Below are 19389 nucleotides of genomic sequence, written 5' to 3'. Positions count from 1 at the left end.
CGCTTTCTTTTATTTTTCACTGTTATCACTTTATATATTCGTAATAAAAGATTCTATTGTAAAAATTATTATTTGTGTGACTATTTCGAGCATAATGTTTTGTAGAGAATGATCATGTATACATGTATACATTCGTTTCTTGTGTATGAGAGTTTGAATATGAAGTGCATATGGATTGGTATATATGGATTACTACCTCTACTACTACTACTACTACTACTACTACTACTATTACTACTACTACTTCTACTTATATTACTACTACTGCTACTACTACTACTACTACTACTACTACTACTACTACTACTACTACTACTACTCTAATACTGCTGCTGCTGCTGCTGCTGCTACTACTACTACTATTACTACTACTACTTCTACTTATATTACTACTACTGCTACTACTACTACTACTACTCCACTACTACTACTACTACTACTACTACTATAATACTGCTGCTGCTGCTGCTACTACTACTACTACTACTACTACTACTACTACTACTACTACTACTACCATTACTATTTCTACTATTTCTACTACTACTACTACTACTTCTCACATTACTACTATTCTTCCTCCTCCCACTGCTACTTCCGTTATTATTACTATTGCTTCTTACTGTAATGATAGCAAATGGTGATAATAATAAGACTCTTTAGATATACGAATGGCGAAGTATAGGTTTGAAGTACTTTTATTTATTGGGGAAACCAGTTATACGATAAATGGCCAATTCATGATTATCAAACGTTTTACAAACAAGATAATTATTAACATTATGTTGAATTCGTGTCCCTAAAAGAGGAACTTGATTTTGAAATTGACTCGGATCCCCTATTCTTTAGTGATCGGTTCAATAGTTTAGGGTAGACTGTATATAAATCAAACAAGAGGCTGCTTCTTTATGAAATGAAAAGGAGTGCCAGAATGAACAATGTTCTAGGCCATGTTTCTCAAACTGTGCTTTCTGTGATACTATGGAATATTTGTTAAATACAATTTGACATTCGTAATTGGACTGCTGCATATTCGTTAAGATGGTAATTTTGTGAAACCCAGTCTTATCCCATATCGTTTACGAGGCGAAAGGTGGATTCTTGGTTGTGGGTTTTCTGACACCCGTGCACCTGTATGTCAACGATCCAACGGTTAATTTGCAGGATTCATAGATAAAATGTTGTACAGTATTGTGACAAGCAACAGTAGTAGCGCCAGTATAGTATAATCATACACGACAGCTGTTTTAACTTGTTAGCAGATGATTATTGCATTGATTGAAAGAGACAAGAAAGACATGGATAATTAATTAGGAATAATGGTAATTATATTTTTATTATTTCGATTGTCAATTTAGGGTAAATCGTTACAAAATCATTCAACTTACATGTATTATTGTCACTATCAAAATTATGAATGTATGCATGAACATGCATATACTGTATAACGAGGGAAATATATTTCTTTTCGATTATTATATATGCTCGAACTGCAATATATAATAGATTCTTATGATAAGAATGATAATGTTAATAAGGATGTGTATTAAGGGGGGGGGGGCGTAATAACAACAAAGTGGTAGAAGTTTCTCAGAATCAAACAAGGAATGAGAAATTTGTGACTGTTGAAACAGTAACAAATTAGTAAGAATACTGATTTCTGAAATTACAAACTTTTTTGTAAGTGACATGCGATAGAGACAATCATCCCTTTTATTTTTCATTTTTATTTCATTTTTGTCCTGAGTATTCTTTCTGTGCCATTTTATAAATGTATTTGACTTTCTTATTGTTTGTCTTTGACTGAAAAAAAAGCGTCCATGCAACTTTCAGATTTATCATTTTTTCTTGTAAATTAATTTCCCCAGTTCTTCTGTGTGTGTGTGTAGGGGGGGGGGAGGGGGCTCTATTATAAAGCGTAATTTAGCCTAGGTTGTTAATTGAGTTGTGTGCGAGGGAAAAAAAGGGAAAATAATGTGATGAGAACCATGGTACAAGATTCAATGGAATACGATTATGACTATGTAAATATCAAATAAAAATAATGATAATAACAATAATAATGATAATAATAATGATAACAATAACAAATAATAATATCAGTATAATTGAATCTATAATAACAATAATATTCATAATAATAATGATAAAAACGTTGAGTAAATTGTTAAGTGATAAGGACTATTGTCCATTCGTCATGCACTTCGGACAGCAAGCAAAAAGCAATAGAAAAGGGATAGATGGTGTTAAAAATAAATTATTCTGCTCAAATAGCTTTTGATAAATATGATACATTAGTCATGTTATGTATTAGAACAAATCGATGAGTTCTTGCCCTACATCACAATATAACATTTGGTCATGCAGGAAAACCTTCATTGTTACCAAAGTTCACAAATTCAGAACTTGTTCATGGTTTGTCCGCTTTACTTCACATCTTGTCGTATTTGGATAAAAAATTTTCATCCAAAATCCACTGTTATATTAGATCGGCCAGCAGAAGGTTGTGTCGGTTGTGACGTGTCTCCCATCGAATTTCTAGTTTTGTACACCATCCTATTAAGGTACGTCTTGTACGCCTATCAAAGATCCAAAGGCATCACGAATTAGTCGTCCCTGTTTGTCGGTATTGGTCACTGGTTTCAAAGAAGGCAGACTGTAGTTTCATCTCTTATGAAGTTAACACTATTTTTGTAAGTATAAGTTGGTGTAAAACATTAATAGATCGTTGAAATATGAAATAAGTTTAGTGAGCATGAATTGTACGTTCTAAGCAGGCAAAGGATAGGAGGGGAACCATTGATAACACACAATGGTTAGCCCCTGAAATATGTTTATATATTTTTCTGCTCAGAACGTCCCAACACCGCTATTTAAGTTATACTTCTGATATTAGCCCCAAATTCTAATTGATCTGCAGATTCACGGGTGATCGTATGTGAACCAGTAATGGATTGGCATCGGATCAACTTTGCGTTCCTAATCACTCTTCTGATACAGAACAGTAATTACATGGTCAGGTGTGTCATTACAGGTAACAAACCAAGAATGCCCAGTATCATGAGTTTATTTGTATCAAAGGACTTAAGGCTACGTTAATTGCAATGGCACCATGTACTTAAAGGATATAGAACGCCTTTGCTTGATGAGTTGATGCCCGTCGGCTCTACTAAGGAGGGGTCTTGGAAAGTACTTTAAAACTACTGAAAGAAAAGGATTACAGACAATGAAAAGAAGGCAAATTATAACCCAAAATAATATAGATGCCACTTAGTCGAACTTTCATATGCAAGAATGCAATATGCAGATATTTTCTGTGTATATGAATGTCAATTATGATGTAAAGTGTATAGTTGGAACTCATGGTTCCGTATGTCATAAAGAACCTAACAGCAGACTCTATCCCATTTCCCTCTTCTTCGTAGATGTACAACTGGTTGGAGGTCCATCGTCTAATAAAGGTACAGTAGAGATCAGGCAAGATGGCGGCAATTGGGAGACGACATGTGGAATAAATCTTGACATTAATGATGTCATGGTCATTTGCAGACAGTTAGGATTCACGGGAGCTAGTCTAGCAATGCAGACCACACCTTTTAGACAGAACTCAACTCCTGACATTGGATTAGATTGTAACGGAGGTAATACACAGAAGCGGATCTAGAGGGGGGGGGGGGGGGTTGGGGGTTGCAACCCCCCCAAAAAAAAAATCCGGGGACCATTTTCTTAAATCTTATCTTTTTTTTTTAATTTTTAATTTTATTTTATTCTATTTCTATGTATTTATTTCATTTATTGCCATTTTCACACACAGATTTTCAAAATTTTTTACCAGCACGAGAGTAATTATGTCTTGCATATTGTTAGTATCAAATTGGAAATATTATCTTCTGTATCAGGTGTATATTCTTTATATTTGGTTTATTTAAATATTTATGTCATTTATATTTTCTGATGTTATGTTTTACTTATTGTAATTATTGCATTATAAATTTTGTTGGAAAAATGAATAAATGAATGAATGAATGTGTCCAACCAATTTGGGGCAGAATTTTAACCAAATGCGTGTAGCATATTGACCAGTAAAGTGAAAAAATAAGCAGCAATTACTTTAGAATGGGTAAATTTTTCATCACACTGGATAAATAAAAATGCCCAAAAGAAATGCCCAATGTTGGTTGGACACATAAATACCACCATGGAGCACTTTTACCCAATTTCTTTAGAGTTTATGACCAGCAGGTCTCTCCTCCCGATAAAACTGATAGGGGGGGGGGGTAGCTAGGGGGAGTGCAGTTGGACCACTCCACCAGGGTTACCCCTACAGATGTTTGTTTGTTTTCACAACTCGTAACCCTAAAAAGACATGCGGGGGATGGTGATTCAGCATCCATTATGATCTTGGCCGTCGATCGCGCGATCGCGACGAAAATCGGCACGCACGTTACCCATGGCATAATTTACAAAACTGTAAGATCAAATTCTCAGATAAGGCCACTCAAATGCTCTTTATTGGGCTCTGATCAAATAAAAAAAATCAATATCGCATTTAGTTTCCTAGGAATGTTATTGTTTTCTGAATTTCTATGTATTTCTTCTCCCCCCCTTTTTTTTTTATATAAACTGTCAGGGACTTTATTTTGACTGTAAAAAAAAAATGAAATTAATTGATTTAATCCGTAAAGGAAAAATACTGATACATATGAATTTTTGATAAGAAACACAATTTGCGTTTGATTTGTACTCGATTTCACGTTATTTTTATTTTTATTCTTATTTATTTTTTTATTTTTATTTATTTATTTATTATTATTATTTTTTTTTTTTTTTTGGGGGGGGGGGGACTTTTTTGGGTCTGCATGCATTTATGAAATGTTGGAACTGCGTACCTGGGTGTCGCAGTTTTGGTCTCAAAATTTGCGCGAGACTTCAAAGTAAAAAGTCAGCGAGCTACTTGGTAAAAAAAAAATTGCGCGGCGGATTTATTCGCGACAACTGTCGAGCGGGGAGGGGGGCTGAATCAGCGCCCAATCTTATTAGGGTTAAGATGATATCGCATATGACCAACAAGTTTTCGGTGCTTAGAGTTCGCGGTTCATGGATAATTTCAAACCGCTGTTAACATGGTGAAGAGCGCATCGCCAACGCCGATCAGAGCTGTAATACAGTGTGTATAAAAAACGGGACATATTTGAAAAGTCTATAAAAACCAGGCTGCATTGAAGGTCGATCGAGCTCCGCTTCCAGAGTTCCGCCGTGATGGCCCTTCAAGAAGCTAGCGAGGCCTATCTGGTCGGGCTTCAAATGTGAAAATCATTGCAAAGATAATGAAAAGGTTAAAAGGAAGTTTGCTGATTAGAAAGAAGTCTGATCATCTAATTTCTGCCATTTTGACAAAAGCCTCTTTTTGAACCCCCGACAAAAACGTTCCGTGTCTACTTAAGCATGAACAAAATTTATTTTTAAATGGCACTTCAAAGATAAGATTTCAGAGCATCTATTAACATAAAAATATAGATATCATAATTTGAAACAATTTTTTAATAGACTTTTCAAAACTGTCCCGTTTTTTTTTGCTACGCACTGTAGAGCACCGAATTGATGACGTTACAAACAACTTTTTTTTTCATTTTAGAATATCTGCTACCATATTTTCGTAGAGCATGATGAAATACCTCCACTACCAAAATTGGGGCGAATTGGTCAATGGGGGCCTGAGATATGACCTCATGAATACATAATTAGCCCCACTGAAGTCAATGTATGATTGGCCTGGTTCCAATAGTTAGGATAATTTTTTTTTTTTTACTTAAATCAATAAATTGTTGTTTATCATGTTTATGTTGAATTTCTAGGTGAAGGAAACGTCGCAGCATGTTCTACATTATCACATGCATCGGGGTGTTCCCCAGCAGGAGCAGCATCTTGTCATGGTAATTACAAAAACGACAATAATAATATCTAGAGGCAGACTACATTGAATCCGAATCAATTCTGTGAATTGAATATGGAGTCCAGTAGGGTGCACATGATCAAGTATTAATTCACCCAGGTCAATTTGATAGGCAAATACAACTTCCGTTACAAAAAGTTTAACACATGCCATATTGACTCTTCTTAGTCATTCTAACAACGATTGTTGATACCACAGGCTTGATGGCCAATAATGTTTAATAGCAATGAAATTGGTTATGTCATTTCACTTAATTTCGTTTATTTCCATTTCCAACGTTTACAATTTGTTTCATATTTTTCAATATACAAATTAAAGCCTACAGGCTCGTTCAAGGAAAATAATACAGAAAGTAAGGGACAAGGGGAATGAAAATAAAAATGTGAAAAAGAAACCCTTTTTGCTTTATAAACTGAATTTCGGCACTGATGTGCCGCAGGTATTACTTGAACGAAAGTGAATTTCCAGTCCTTTACTTTTCATTTGGCATTTGTGGGCGTACAGTGGCTTGATTCTCTTAATTCAGTTCAATTAAACATTCTTTTCTTCAAAATTCGTGTAAGATTTATAAATCAATAAAACAAAATGAATGTAAATGCAATATATTATTTATGTTCATGGAAGAAGGCGAAATAAACCCAGAAAGCAAATGCACGTGTCCGGAAATTCTCCAATTAGTCTGACTTTTTTTCTCTTTTATCATTATAATTCGCATTTTTCTAGAGAATAAATATATACGAACAATTTTTTGCTATACAATGTCAATGATGTTCAATTAATACAATACAAATACTTAAACAAAATACCTATACATGTATTAACGGATTAATTTAAGTATGCAATAATAGAAAAAAAATATATCTTTGCGTACACAATAATTGTTGATCTAAGCATGCCAAATTATTAAAAAATGGTGTATAGCTTTACTATCCATTAAGCTATGAACCGCCGTTAAAGGTAAAGTCCATTCTAGAAAAATCTTGATTTAAGTAAATGGAGAAAAATCAAACTAGCATAACGCTGAAAATTTCGTCAATATCGGGTGTAAAATAAGAATGTTAAAGTTTCACTTATTTTTCACAAAAGCAGTTATATGTACAAGTCAGTGCCATGCAAAAGAGACAGTTGATGATGTCCCTCACTCACTCACTATTTTTTTAAATCCTTTTTTTGTTTGAATTATACAATATTTCATTTTTTAAAGATTTGAAAATAAGGAACAACCTAACTAAACAAATCCACATGTTCAGGGAGGAATAAATGTTTGTTTTACTTGACAATGAGGAGAACATTAGAATATGTCATATTTAATATAATGAAATGCAAAAGAAATAGTGAGTGGATGACGTCATCAGTTTCCTCATTTGCATACCGACCAGGATGTGCATAAAACTGTTTTGTGAAATTAAGCGAAAGTTGAAGTTGTCATGACTTTCTTGTTTTAAATCCGATTTTGATGATATTTTCACTGCTATGCTTGTTGGACGTTTCTCTTTTTATTCAAATCAACATTTTGTTGGAATGGACTTGTCCTTTAATGTTTTATTTTTGCACCCTGGGACATGAAGGCAGAGTAGCTTTTAGAAACATATAAGGTTACTGCTGGGTGGTAAGCCAGTTGGGTGTTTCATAAAGCAAGTAAGTTAAGAGCGAGTTTAAGAACGACTGGTGATCCTTTCTTGTGGTAAATTGTATATTCATTGGTGATGGTTTAAGCTCGTAGGAAAGGTTCACCAGTCGTTCTTAAACTCGCTCTTAACTTAACGAACAGCTTTATAGAACGGCCCCCTGGTGAAATTAATCATTAATTCACTAGATCTGGCTAGTATTAAGAATATAGCTCGACCCCCCTAAAAAAAATGAGATTCATAATTTAGGTAATTTACATTGCTTTGAGGGGATTCACATCTAATTTCATATTTCGGCAACATTGAACATAATTGACGTTCATATCGTTCTGATTGTAAGATATTTTTTTTAAATATTATTAACGTTTCGAAGTTCAATCCTGAAATTCATTACTTTATCGTGCATCTTTATAATAGGTGAGGGATATCTTGGATGTTTCAAGGATAACAAAACTGACAGAGTGTTATCTAGCAACTTCAAACTTTCTAGTGCATCGATAAATATTTCATATTGCATCTGGTTTTGTCGACTGTCCATCACATCTTACTATACATACGCTGGTGTTGGAAATGGGAATGAATGTTATTGTGGGGTAGCCAGTGATAACTATGCGAGACATGGAGTGGGAGTAGATTCAGACTGTTCCGTTCCATGCCAAGGAGACCCAACTGAGAGCTGTGGCGGTATTGGATACATAGCTGTCTTTAGAAGTGAGTTCCAATATTAAAATCATCATTTCCTTTAGACAATGAAGCATCTAGTCCTAGCTGCCATGAAATGACGCACTCGTGAATAATGACTTAGTTTTATTTCCCCTGCATTCATATCAAAATATGATATTATACGTGTACATTACACTCTAAAAACAATGAGTAACATTTTACCCATTATTGGGTTGAAAGGGGACAAGCATATTTGCTGGGTATTTTTTTTTACCCCATATTGGGCTATTTCAACGCAACATTGCGTAATTTTTTTCTGTTTACTCAACCAACATGCATGCTCCCATTTTACCCAATATTTGATAAAACTTTTTTTAGGGTGTATGAAGTTTAAATTTCAATAACAGATTCAGATTCAGATTTATTTCCAACAGAAATGACATAAATATTGATACAAACCATTTTCATACATTTATAACAAATATTTACGATACAAATCATTGTCATTATACTTATATTCAACAACATCAATGATAATTAACATATAAAGATGTATACAAAATATGGAACATTTTGTAGACACATTAAAATAAATAATTTAAATAGAAAAAGGTATCTGTGGGAATAGGAAATTCACTCAAAAGCATAGCTTGTATAATGTGAACTTTCCCAAGGGACGGGAAAAGAAGAGAGAGAGAGAGAGACGCAATGGTTGCTATTTGCCTACATAGACTTACTGAACGGATTAAAAAGAACAAGATAGCAAACAGAACAAGACAAAACTAAATAAGCGATAAAAAACAAGACGACAAAAGACGAAATAAAGATAAATAGAAACAGGACGAATAGCGATCGAAAAGAGAGAAAATAAAATGGTAAAGTCTAATAGAGCAATTTCAATTGATTATGCGCTATGTAAGTACCAATTTATTATTATTAATTTATTATAAACCCTTTCCACGCGTACTTCGCACCAATGCACACTCGGTGCCGTGCGAACTTCGCAATTTCACACTCAACATACAATGCATTGTTTCCCTCCCTGAAAATAATTCAGTACAGATGGGTTCATGGTCCAGCGCACAAAGAGTTAATAAAAAATAACTTGATGTCTGAGAGGAGATGATAAGGAGCGTTAATTAGTTATGAAGACCTCGGTAGGATTAAAGTTAGAAGTTTTTCATTTTTCTTTGAAAAGAATGTAGGGAAGGGGTGTTTTTATGTTATTGTCGATAGAGTTCCAAAATCTAGGTCCATCGAAAATAAATATACTCGTTGCCAATAAAGTTCTAAAACGTGGTAAATGAAATTCGTTAGATTGCCTAGATTGCCTGAACGAAAAGCTAAATTATAAATAATACAAAGGGACTTCTTTTGCGGTAATAACAGTCTATCTAAAATGGTTTGATGGGTGCTGCCCCAGGCAAGTATCCCATAATTCAAGTAGGGTAAGATCAAAGAAGAATATAGCATTAGAAGTGATGACGACGAAAAATGATATTTCAATTTATTGATAATGCCAATATTTTGTGAAATAACCTTACATGTACAATTTATGTGGTATTTCCAGGGAAGCTTATTATCAACGGTAACACCGAGAAATTTAATGAATATGACACTTTCTAAATTAGTGTCATCTAAAATATTGTCCATGGGAGGTGTATCAATGGAATGTCTAAATAGCATACATTTAGTTTTAAGTAGATTAAGAGACAATCTGTTGGAATTTATCCAATCTGTGACTTTTAAAAGTTCACTATTAACAGTATCTACTAAGGTTTATGGATTTTTATGGGAATAAAATATATCAGAATCGTCTGCAAAGAGTATGGACGAAAGGACATCAGATGATTTACAAAAGTCATTCAATATAGATCAATAATAAAGGGCCCAACAAACTGCCTTGTGGGACTCCACAATTAATATATTGCATGTTGGATGCATGGCCATTCAAAGATACGAATTGACGTCTATCGGACAAGTAGCTTCTGAACCATGATATAGAGAATGAAATTTCTTGAAAGTAGGAGAGATTAAAGGTATTTGTACTCGTAGTAGTAGATTAGTTAAACAACCGGAACGGCTAGGTTTGTGAAGATGTACGATATTATTTATTATATACATGTATTCATATATATGTATAAAACCATTGAACATTTTTCATACTCTTATACTCTTATCTCTTCTTGATAAAACTTTCAAAATGCAACCGAAAATGCCAACTTAAATACATAAAAAATAATTTTGGTTCATGCAACATTTTCATTGTAAAAAAAAATGTCATAATCAAATGCGCTTGGATGTAACACAGTCCCTCAAAAGCGATTGCGATATGATAAAATGAGTATATTAAGTAGAAGAGAAGTTTATTAATAAATGTTCATGAAAAAAGAGGTTTATAAAGTTCCAGGTGGATGTGATGATAATGATTATGAAGGGTATGTTCTCTAAATAGAAAAAACGACACTTTGACACCTCCTCTTCGTCATGTTCTTCGTCCTCTTTTTTCCTTCTTCTTCTTCTCCTTCGTCTTCTCATTATTATTATTTTTGTAAGCATTGCTATCATTATTATTTTTTCTATAATAATGATAATAGTAATAATTATTATTTTTAACATCATCATTATTTATATTATTATCATTATCATAATTGTCATTTTTATTATCTTTATATCAACTAAAATTATTGCTATTATTATCATTATTTTAGTGTGAGACATTCGCTGTGCACCAAATATATAAATGATATGCTTAACCATTAGTTCCCGTAGAGACCAAGACCAGTGACACCCCACCTACCATTTCGCCAACATGGTCGACTAGTGAGATACAAGATATAAGCACCCAAAAGAAACCGATGACCAATCAACCAAGTTCTGAGATGACCAGTGGTCATAGTACAAGCATGGAGCTACAACATGGTACAAGGGATGATCTTACATCATCACCAATTGCCACAACCTTCTTCTCCACTCTCCGACCGAATAGTCACAGTTCTTGTAATTATAGACAATTAGATATTAACATTTCTGAGATGGGATACTGTTATGTCACTCTTTTCTGATTTGAATGATTTCACAACGAATCCCAAACTGAAATTGAATGTGTTTTGTGGTCGATTGAGACGGATTAAGAATGTTTTTAGTCATACACAAACTCTTTGGGGACTAGTAAGGAGAAGAATATAAAAATAACACAACCTGGCGCAATGAGATTATAACAGGCAGTTTCGCATCCAGAATGCACGACCAAATCAAGAACACAGTAAATCGGTTGTATATGACCGACACATGACAGTGGACAGCTTGGAGGTCTTTGTCGAAAATTGGTGAACCGGAACCGCAGTTTCCTCCTTAGTTTTGGAGCTGACAAAAAATTACAAATCTGTCGGTTGTCCAGAGTACGGACCAACTGCTGTTTTGATTCCTCATTTTCGACAAAGACTCCTTGGTTGTTTATTGTCAATAAGGGCATTTAACAATACATGTTATCTGTTCTTGAATCCGTTCGCGTCGTGGATATCAAAAAGTCTCAAGCAACTCATAATTAAACAATAGTAATGACAGACGAAAATGATATTGCACTTGTTCATATAAATATTTTTTTATGTACAAGCGATAACCTTTCTGATGTATGCATATCCAATTTAATCGCTACAGGTCTAGGTGTTGGACTTGGCGAAGGTGTTGTCATAATTATCCTTAGTGTACTTCTCATTGTCTCGCTAATGTACATCTTTCGAATTCGGAGGTAAGTCCAATTTCTTGTGAAAGGTTTTGCAATTTGAATAAATATACATGGCCTGGGAAACAATTAAAATCATACATTAAATTTGAATACAAACACCCGACCTAATGTATCAATGTTAGCAGAAAGTATATTATGGTCAAGAGAAGCACGATCATAGCAACCCAGCAATTACCATATAGTCAGGGGATGACCAACTATTGAAAGAATCGAATCTTTAGAATACATAGAGCCTTATATACCAGGGAATGACTTCTTAAGATAAAAAAAGTAATACGCCATTTGTCTAAAGTATTCTATTCTCGTTTTTGTCTTAAATATTGTACTCTATAGGATGATGAAAGACTCTAACAAGGATCAGAAGACACAACATGTAGATTTGGTGCAGTCATCAAGTTCGCCTGTAAAAGACACAGGTTTTTATCATGATATTCAGGATGTCATGAAATCGGATCCATCGACAACATCTGATGGCGATGGTTACTACTCCTCTCAGATATACGATCAGAAACGTGCCAATGTATTGCATCCCGACGACACCAGTGCATCACACAACTCCTATATGATCTAAGGAAGGAATACACACACACCTACACACCCTTACACCCATACTCCCCCTCTACACACACACACCCCCACACCCAATAGAAAGCAAAATATATCCTTGACTCATACTGGTATAGTGGTCCAGATTGTCATTTACCGGTATATGGGCGATTCCATACGTGTCGTACGGGACATTTTGACAATAATTTCTAGTTTCCTATCCGAATGCTTTGGCAATAAAATATTCTTTTTTTGTCAATGATAAAGCTATAGTGGGTAGTCATGTGAAAAACTAGTAACCAACACACAAAAAAAATTGATTATGGGTAAATTATAGGTGAAAATGTTGTGTGTCGTACGGAACGCAGAAATTTTCCGTACGACACGCAACATTTCAAGCTCTAATTCACCTATGGACAACATATTTTTGTTAGTTGTCAGTTTTTTGCATGTCTACCCAGTAATTCTTTAATATTACCACAAAGCAAATTGAAGTTTTTCGTTCGCTTGGACAGCAGGTTGAAAAATGTTGTGAAAATGGTTGATTTTTCTAGCATGGAATCGCCTATATACTCATTTTACAGTAAGAACACGTGTCATAAGGGAACAAAGCAGTAGTATCTACAACAATGGAAAGAAAGAGAGGAAGAGAGATGGATAGAGAAAGACAAACAACAGGAAGGAAGGAGTTGCGAAGAAGGGAAAGGACTACAACACAGAGAGCATTACAGTTCATCAATTAATAAGTACATTGACATAAAATTGACAAATTTAAGAGTTATCAAACGGGTCTGTTATATCCGTACATGTATATATTCGCAACAAATTTTGTTCAATTCTTGTGTAATGCAATACCTGATCTTCGAAGATCATGTATTTTTAAACGAGATTTGATTATAGATAAATTGGCTAGTTCTAAGTAAGTATATCAAACAGAGTATTTATATCATATGCAATACTTAAAAACGTAATGATTGTATTCAACTAGCTAAAAACTAGTTCATAAATTGCGATTATAAATATAGTACACATTATACAAATAATGCTACATACTAATAAAAAAAAATTGACAAGAGTAGCTGCAGACAGAAAAGTACCATAGAAGGTAGTAGGCAGACCAGTGTTTTTAGGATCTCCTGATTTTTTTGTGAATTTTTATGAATCTTATGAGTTTGCAAGATATTTATGTCGCAATTTGGAAACCAGTTGGTGTATTGTGATGTTCTAACTTTTTAGGACTAGTGTTTGTGACATTTATAACGAAATTCTTGAAGTTATCAACTCACCTGTTTCCTTCATTAACTGGAACAAGTTCTTGAGAGTAAGCAATGCACCATATTCTTATATGTACATGTACTCTCTTAACACTGAACTTTGGTGAACCAGTCAAACCGGATAACAATAGATTTTGTGGATCTTCTTTGGAACTTTAATTGTCTACTTAATCCTTCTTGAATAGAAGTGTGCAGTGACTAGAGCCTAGAAGGCATTGTAAACATGTCCAAGCTCCTTCTTGTAACTTTTGTAGCACTGTGTACTATAGTGTATTCGTGTACTTCTAATGGATACGTAACATTTATTGAGTACCCTGGTTTTATGAACTGCACCAAGCAACTGCACCACCATAAGTTTCTGAAGTACCATTTATCCTATTATCCTAATAGCTGTGCATTTTTCCAGATAGAACTCCTTGTATGTTGGGATATTAACCCCAATCCTGGCCCAGATAATGAAAACCTTAAATACAAATATACGCCGTCTGAACTTCATGAACTTCGAGTTCACAGTTATGGCTTCAGAGAACCCCCCTTCGTTTTGAATACAATCAAGAACCTAGACCATTCAGCTAAACCATATATCTCATCGATGAAAAAGAGGGGGTAGAAAACTTCGAGCTACTTTGAATAAAAATAAAAGTTTGAATAATAGTTCGGCTAATGTACTTGACACATCTGAAACGCATGACGTTAATCAAATACCGGTTATCATCCGTACAAGGATCTGCAACAGCCAACATACCAACATTATAAAAATTACTACCGATCGAAGTAACCTAAAGGACAAGGCCACCCCAACAAAAAGTTGATTCGAATAAAAAGAGAAAAATCCAACAAGCATATCACTGAAAATTTCATCAAAATCGAATGTAAAATAAGAAAGTTATGATGTTTTAAATTTTCACTTTATTTCACAAAACAGTTATATTCACATCCTTGTCGGTCTGCAAATTAGGAGATTGATGACATCACTCACTTACTATTTCTTTTGTATTTTATTATATGAAATATTCAGATTTTCTCCCTGTTGTCGTGTGAAACAACAATTAATTCCTCCCTGAACATGTGCAATTAGCATTGTTTAATACTATATGATTCAATCAAGTTGGTCCTTATTGTCAAATCTGTAAAAAATGATATATTGTATAATTCAAACAATAATAAAAAAAAAAGAAATAGTGAGTGAGGGACATCATCGACTGTCCATTTGCATGTCACTGAGTTGTGCAGATTACTTTTTTTGTGAAAAATAAAACTTTAAAATGTCATAACTTTCTTATTTCACATCTGATTATTCTCTATTTATTCAAATCAACAATTTTCTGGGGGTGGACTTGACCTTTAATAAAGATAAGAAAGGAACCCAGATGTCGATATAACTTGCCCTCCATTCTACTAACCAATCCGGGAGCCCTATCGAATAAAAAGGATGAATTATAAATTGTTGCCCAACAAAATTCTGTTGATGTAATCGCTATCTCAGAAACATGGCTAAGACAAGACACACCACTTGATCACTTATCTCTGAATGGTTTTCTTCTCCTCTCAAGACCCCGCATTGGAAGAACCGGTGGTGGAGTCGGATGTCATGTCAAAGAAGAATTTCGCCCTAAATTAGTTTACGTCTTTGTCCCTGATGATATTGGAATTTTTTTTGATCCTCAGACCCCCATACTTACCACGTTATTATCATGCATTATTATATGTGTGGTCTATTTCCCCCCTAGAAATAACAACTCCGAAGCGTATATAGATCACCTAACACAAAATATCGATAGTCTCTTAGTGAAGTACCCTGACGCTGGTGTGACTGTCCTTGGTGATATGAATGATCTGGATCTCCAACCTATGTTGAATAACAATCGCTTTAAGCAATTAGTTGACCAACCTACAAGGGGTTTAAATATCTTAGATAAAATTGTTACCAATTATGCTGATTTCTACTCTCACATATCTTTGCTTTCTCCAATTGGAAGTAGCGATCACGATTGTGTATTCTGGACTCCCCTGAATCGCGCAAAACCACGACAAGGCATGACTAAAATAAGAGTTGTCCGTCCCCTCCAGGATAGTGGCATTATATCTTTCGGCAGATGAATAACCCAGGAGTCATGGGATAATGTTCTTACTCCGAATGATGTAACAACGAAGTGTACCAACCTTATGTCGATGGTTCAAGAGCAGCTAGAAATTCATCTCTCAGCAAAACAAATTAAATTTCACAGTATGGACAGACCATGGATGAAAGCCCAAACGAAAGCCCTTATCAATCAACGTGAACGTGCCTTCGCAAGTGGGGGACCAGTCTCGCTGAAAATACTTACGGAACAAGGTTGCTCGGTGCATTGTAAAAACCAATACTACAGCACAAGAATCAGTAAACTGTAAAATAGTAACCCATCGGCTTGGTATCGTAAAATTAAATACCCAGGGAACGATATCTGCACCATCCATCAGTATTCCAAATCTTGATGAAAACCCTGATCCAAAAGTGGTAGCGAACGCTATAAATTACCATTTCATCTCGATAGGCTCCGATTTACCAGCATTAGATAGGACCAACCTACCTGCTTTCCTTCCTTCTAAAACTGAGTGTCCTGGTGTTGGAAGGGGAATGTCTACCTTCATCTTCGTAATTTGAAACTTCATTAAGCAGGAACTACCAATGACCTACCCATTCGCATAATTAAAGAGTTTGTCTTTGAGCTAAGTGATCCCGTTATTGATCTCATTAACTAATCATTCAGACTGGGTGATGTACCATTACAATGAAAAGCCTCACAAATTACCCCAATTCCTAAATCTATCCCTCCTACTATCAACAATCTTCGACCCATCTCCCTCACCAATTATTTTGCCTAGGTAGCCAAGACCTTTGCAGCCAAGTGGCTCCTTGAGGATATTGCTAAGAACATAGATCAACGTCAATTTGGCAACCAACCAGGGTTATCAACTGTGCATTACCTTGTCGGTTTACTCCACTATCTTTATGAACATTGTGAAAACCAAAATCAGTAGCAAGAGTTATATGTACAGACTTCAAAAAGGCATTTGATAAACTGGACCATACATTACTTATCAATAAGCTAATGAAACATGAGGTAAGACCATGGTTAATTGATTGGATTGTATGCTTTCTTGAAAATAGGCGTCAATGCGTTAAGTATCAAGGAATTTTATCTTAGTCCAAGTAGAATTTTTCAGGTGTTCCACAGGGTGCTAAATTGGGGCCCATCTTGTTTCTTATCATGATAAATGATGCCCTCTGCAATGGCAATCTATCATATTTCAAGTATGTCGATGACATAACAATAGTAAAGCTACTTTCCCATGGTCAGGATTCAAACCTTCAATCGTATTTGTCAGATTTCCACAAATGGACACTTGATAATCGTATGCAATTGAATTCATCAAAGTGTATCTTAATGAGTGTTAGTTTATCAAAGAACCCTCAACCCCCTAATGTGCTCTCAATTGATGACACCCCCCTCACTGAAGTGTCCAGCACTAAGATTCTGGAGGTATTAGTGCAATCAAACCTAAAGTGGGACGAACATATCTCCCAACTGATCAAGAAATGCAACAAGAACATGTATATGTTTAGGACCCTGAAGCAACATGAATTGTCCATAGATGACCTAAAGACGGTATACACTGGATACATTCGCTCTTTCCTTGAGTACTGCGCCCCTATCTTTCACAGCGGTTTGTCAAAAGGCCAATCTTTGACTTTGGAAAGAATCCAGAAACAAGTGTTCCGGATTATATTGGGACTTATGTATGAAAATTACGAAAGTGCATGTAATTGGCCAAATCCTCGAACCCTCGAGACAAGGAGAAGAAAAATATGTCAAGATTTTGCTAAGTCTCTATCAAAACACCCTATCTATTCGAACTGGCAACCCCCAAAAAGAAATAACACCAAACAACTCCGTCAAAGTCTCATCTATGAACATTTCCAATGCAAAACGAAAAGATTATAAAAGAGTCCACTCCCCTACTTCGTTGATCTGTTAAATGGCAAAAAATAACCTTGATTACCGTAGATCGTTTTGCTCACCCATTCTGTAGCCCGTTTTCTCTTTTTTACGCAAATTTCTTAATAATCAAATATACACTTTATTGCTGATCTCTATCTTTCTGATTGCCTGTAATTTTTAGAGTCTGCTTTCATTTGTTCTATTAGAAACCCAAAGTCATTTATGCATTTCCTTTGGATCTATCATTCCATTAATTTCTTTTTATCAATTTGATACAATGCAACATCAATGAGATTATTACACATTTATGTTGTTTACTCATTAATCAGTAACGAATCTTCTAATACTTGATCTATATTTAGATTTTTGCTGACCTGAATATGAATTTCTTTTGTTTTTCCATTTGATTTCATTTTGCATTCTTCTGTCTATTTATGCAATACTTGATTCAATGCAATTTATAATTTCACTTACACTAAGAACTCCTTTATGTAATTAAATCATAATGAAAATCTTTGTGTAATTTAATCTACTATGTATTGAATGATTTTTTTTTCAATTTATGTACTCTTTGTAAAATATCTTTGCACGTTCTTATATTTTGTAAACATGTATATTTCAGCCACTGGCTGCCAATCATGTATTGCCAATAAACCATTACTATACTGTACTATAATAGATGGGGATTAATCATTAAGTCATTATTGACAATTCAGGAGGTCGATCAAGTATGGGATAGGACTGTTCCGAAATCTATTAGTTCTACATTTTAACTGTTCTATTGTGTTTGATTTGCGCAAAGTTCTGGTGTTCTTGGGAGGGGGTATAATATAAGACACCCTCTCATTTGAAATAAGTCTTTCGGCAAAAGTCAAACACAGTTCCTTTCTTCTGTCTGCCAGAGAGGGGAAGTCCAATACATTCAGAGCAGAATCATATCACTGGAAATTGGGTCCCAAGATTATTTTGAAGGATCTTTTCTGCACCCTCTCTAGAGGACTCACTTGTTGGTTTATAGTTAGTCCTCAATTCCACACAGGGCAGACGTACTCTGAGAGGGGTCTGAGGAAACCCATGTAGATAGAACAAAGGTCCTCAGTTGGTAATCCGTGGCCTTTTAGGATCCTAATAATATGTATCCTTCCATTGGCACGTTTTATCATGGAAAGGTAATAACCCCCCTTTCTAATACCCCGTCACCCTTAATTTACCTTCCTTGCAATACTCGTTCCACCCCCTTTCCCACCGTCGTAAGTATTCGGGCTGGAGATGGAATCACAAAACAATTGATACTTGGATAATTGAATGATTAATGAATTTATATATTTGCAATTGTACTTATTGCATTATATTTGAAAGAACGTATACTGCATTTTGTATATATGTGTATGTAATCCCACGGTATAAGTCTATTTTACTCTGTCTATGTGTATATGTATTTGTAATTTTGTAAACCCGATGTGAAAGGAATTTCCTACATAGGACAATTATTTAATTCAATTCAATTCAATTTCTATGGAGCGCATATAAGACATTAAAACCCCATCTCTTTGGTAGTTTGTAGTGTTATAGTTTTAGCATTGAATTATTTCAT

The 19389-nt window shown here is 34.8% G+C and overlaps 1 protein-coding gene across 1 annotated transcript; it reads left to right on the top strand.

Moving 5' to 3' along the window:
* The first annotated feature begins 908 nt into the window (after nucleotides 1-908).
* On the top strand, nucleotides 909-9039 carry LOC129280019 (kremen protein 1-like). Its single transcript, XM_064111834.1, has 5 exons — nucleotides 909-1322; nucleotides 2921-3034; nucleotides 3426-3641; nucleotides 5856-5933; nucleotides 7999-9039. The coding sequence occupies exons 2-5, from the start codon at nucleotides 2950-2952 to the stop codon at nucleotides 8307-8309; spliced, it is 690 nt and encodes a 229-aa protein (XP_063967904.1). The 5' UTR covers nucleotides 909-1322; nucleotides 2921-2949; the 3' UTR covers nucleotides 8310-9039.
* Nucleotides 9040-19389: the final 10350 nt, after the last annotated feature.

The sequence above is a fragment of the Lytechinus pictus genome, chromosome 17 (genome assembly GCF_037042905.1).
Source record: "Lytechinus pictus isolate F3 Inbred chromosome 17, Lp3.0, whole genome shotgun sequence".
NCBI lineage: Eukaryota > Metazoa > Echinodermata > Echinoidea > Temnopleuroida > Toxopneustidae > Lytechinus > Lytechinus pictus.
The sequence above is the reverse complement of the archived record's forward strand: the minus strand, read 5'-3'. Positions and strand labels throughout refer to the sequence as shown.

Coding starts and splice junctions, on each gene's coding strand:
- LOC129280019 (XM_064111834.1), top strand. CDS start 2,950: ATGGATTGGCATCGGATCAACTTTGCGTTCCTAATCACTCTTCTGATA. Junction 3,642..5,855: donor TGGATTAGATTGTAACGGAG/GTAATACACAGA, acceptor TTGAATTTCTAG/GTGAAGGAAACGTCGCAGCA. Junction 5,934..7,998: donor AGGAGCAGCATCTTGTCATG/GTAATTACAAAA, acceptor TCTTTATAATAG/GTGAGGGATATCTTGGATGT.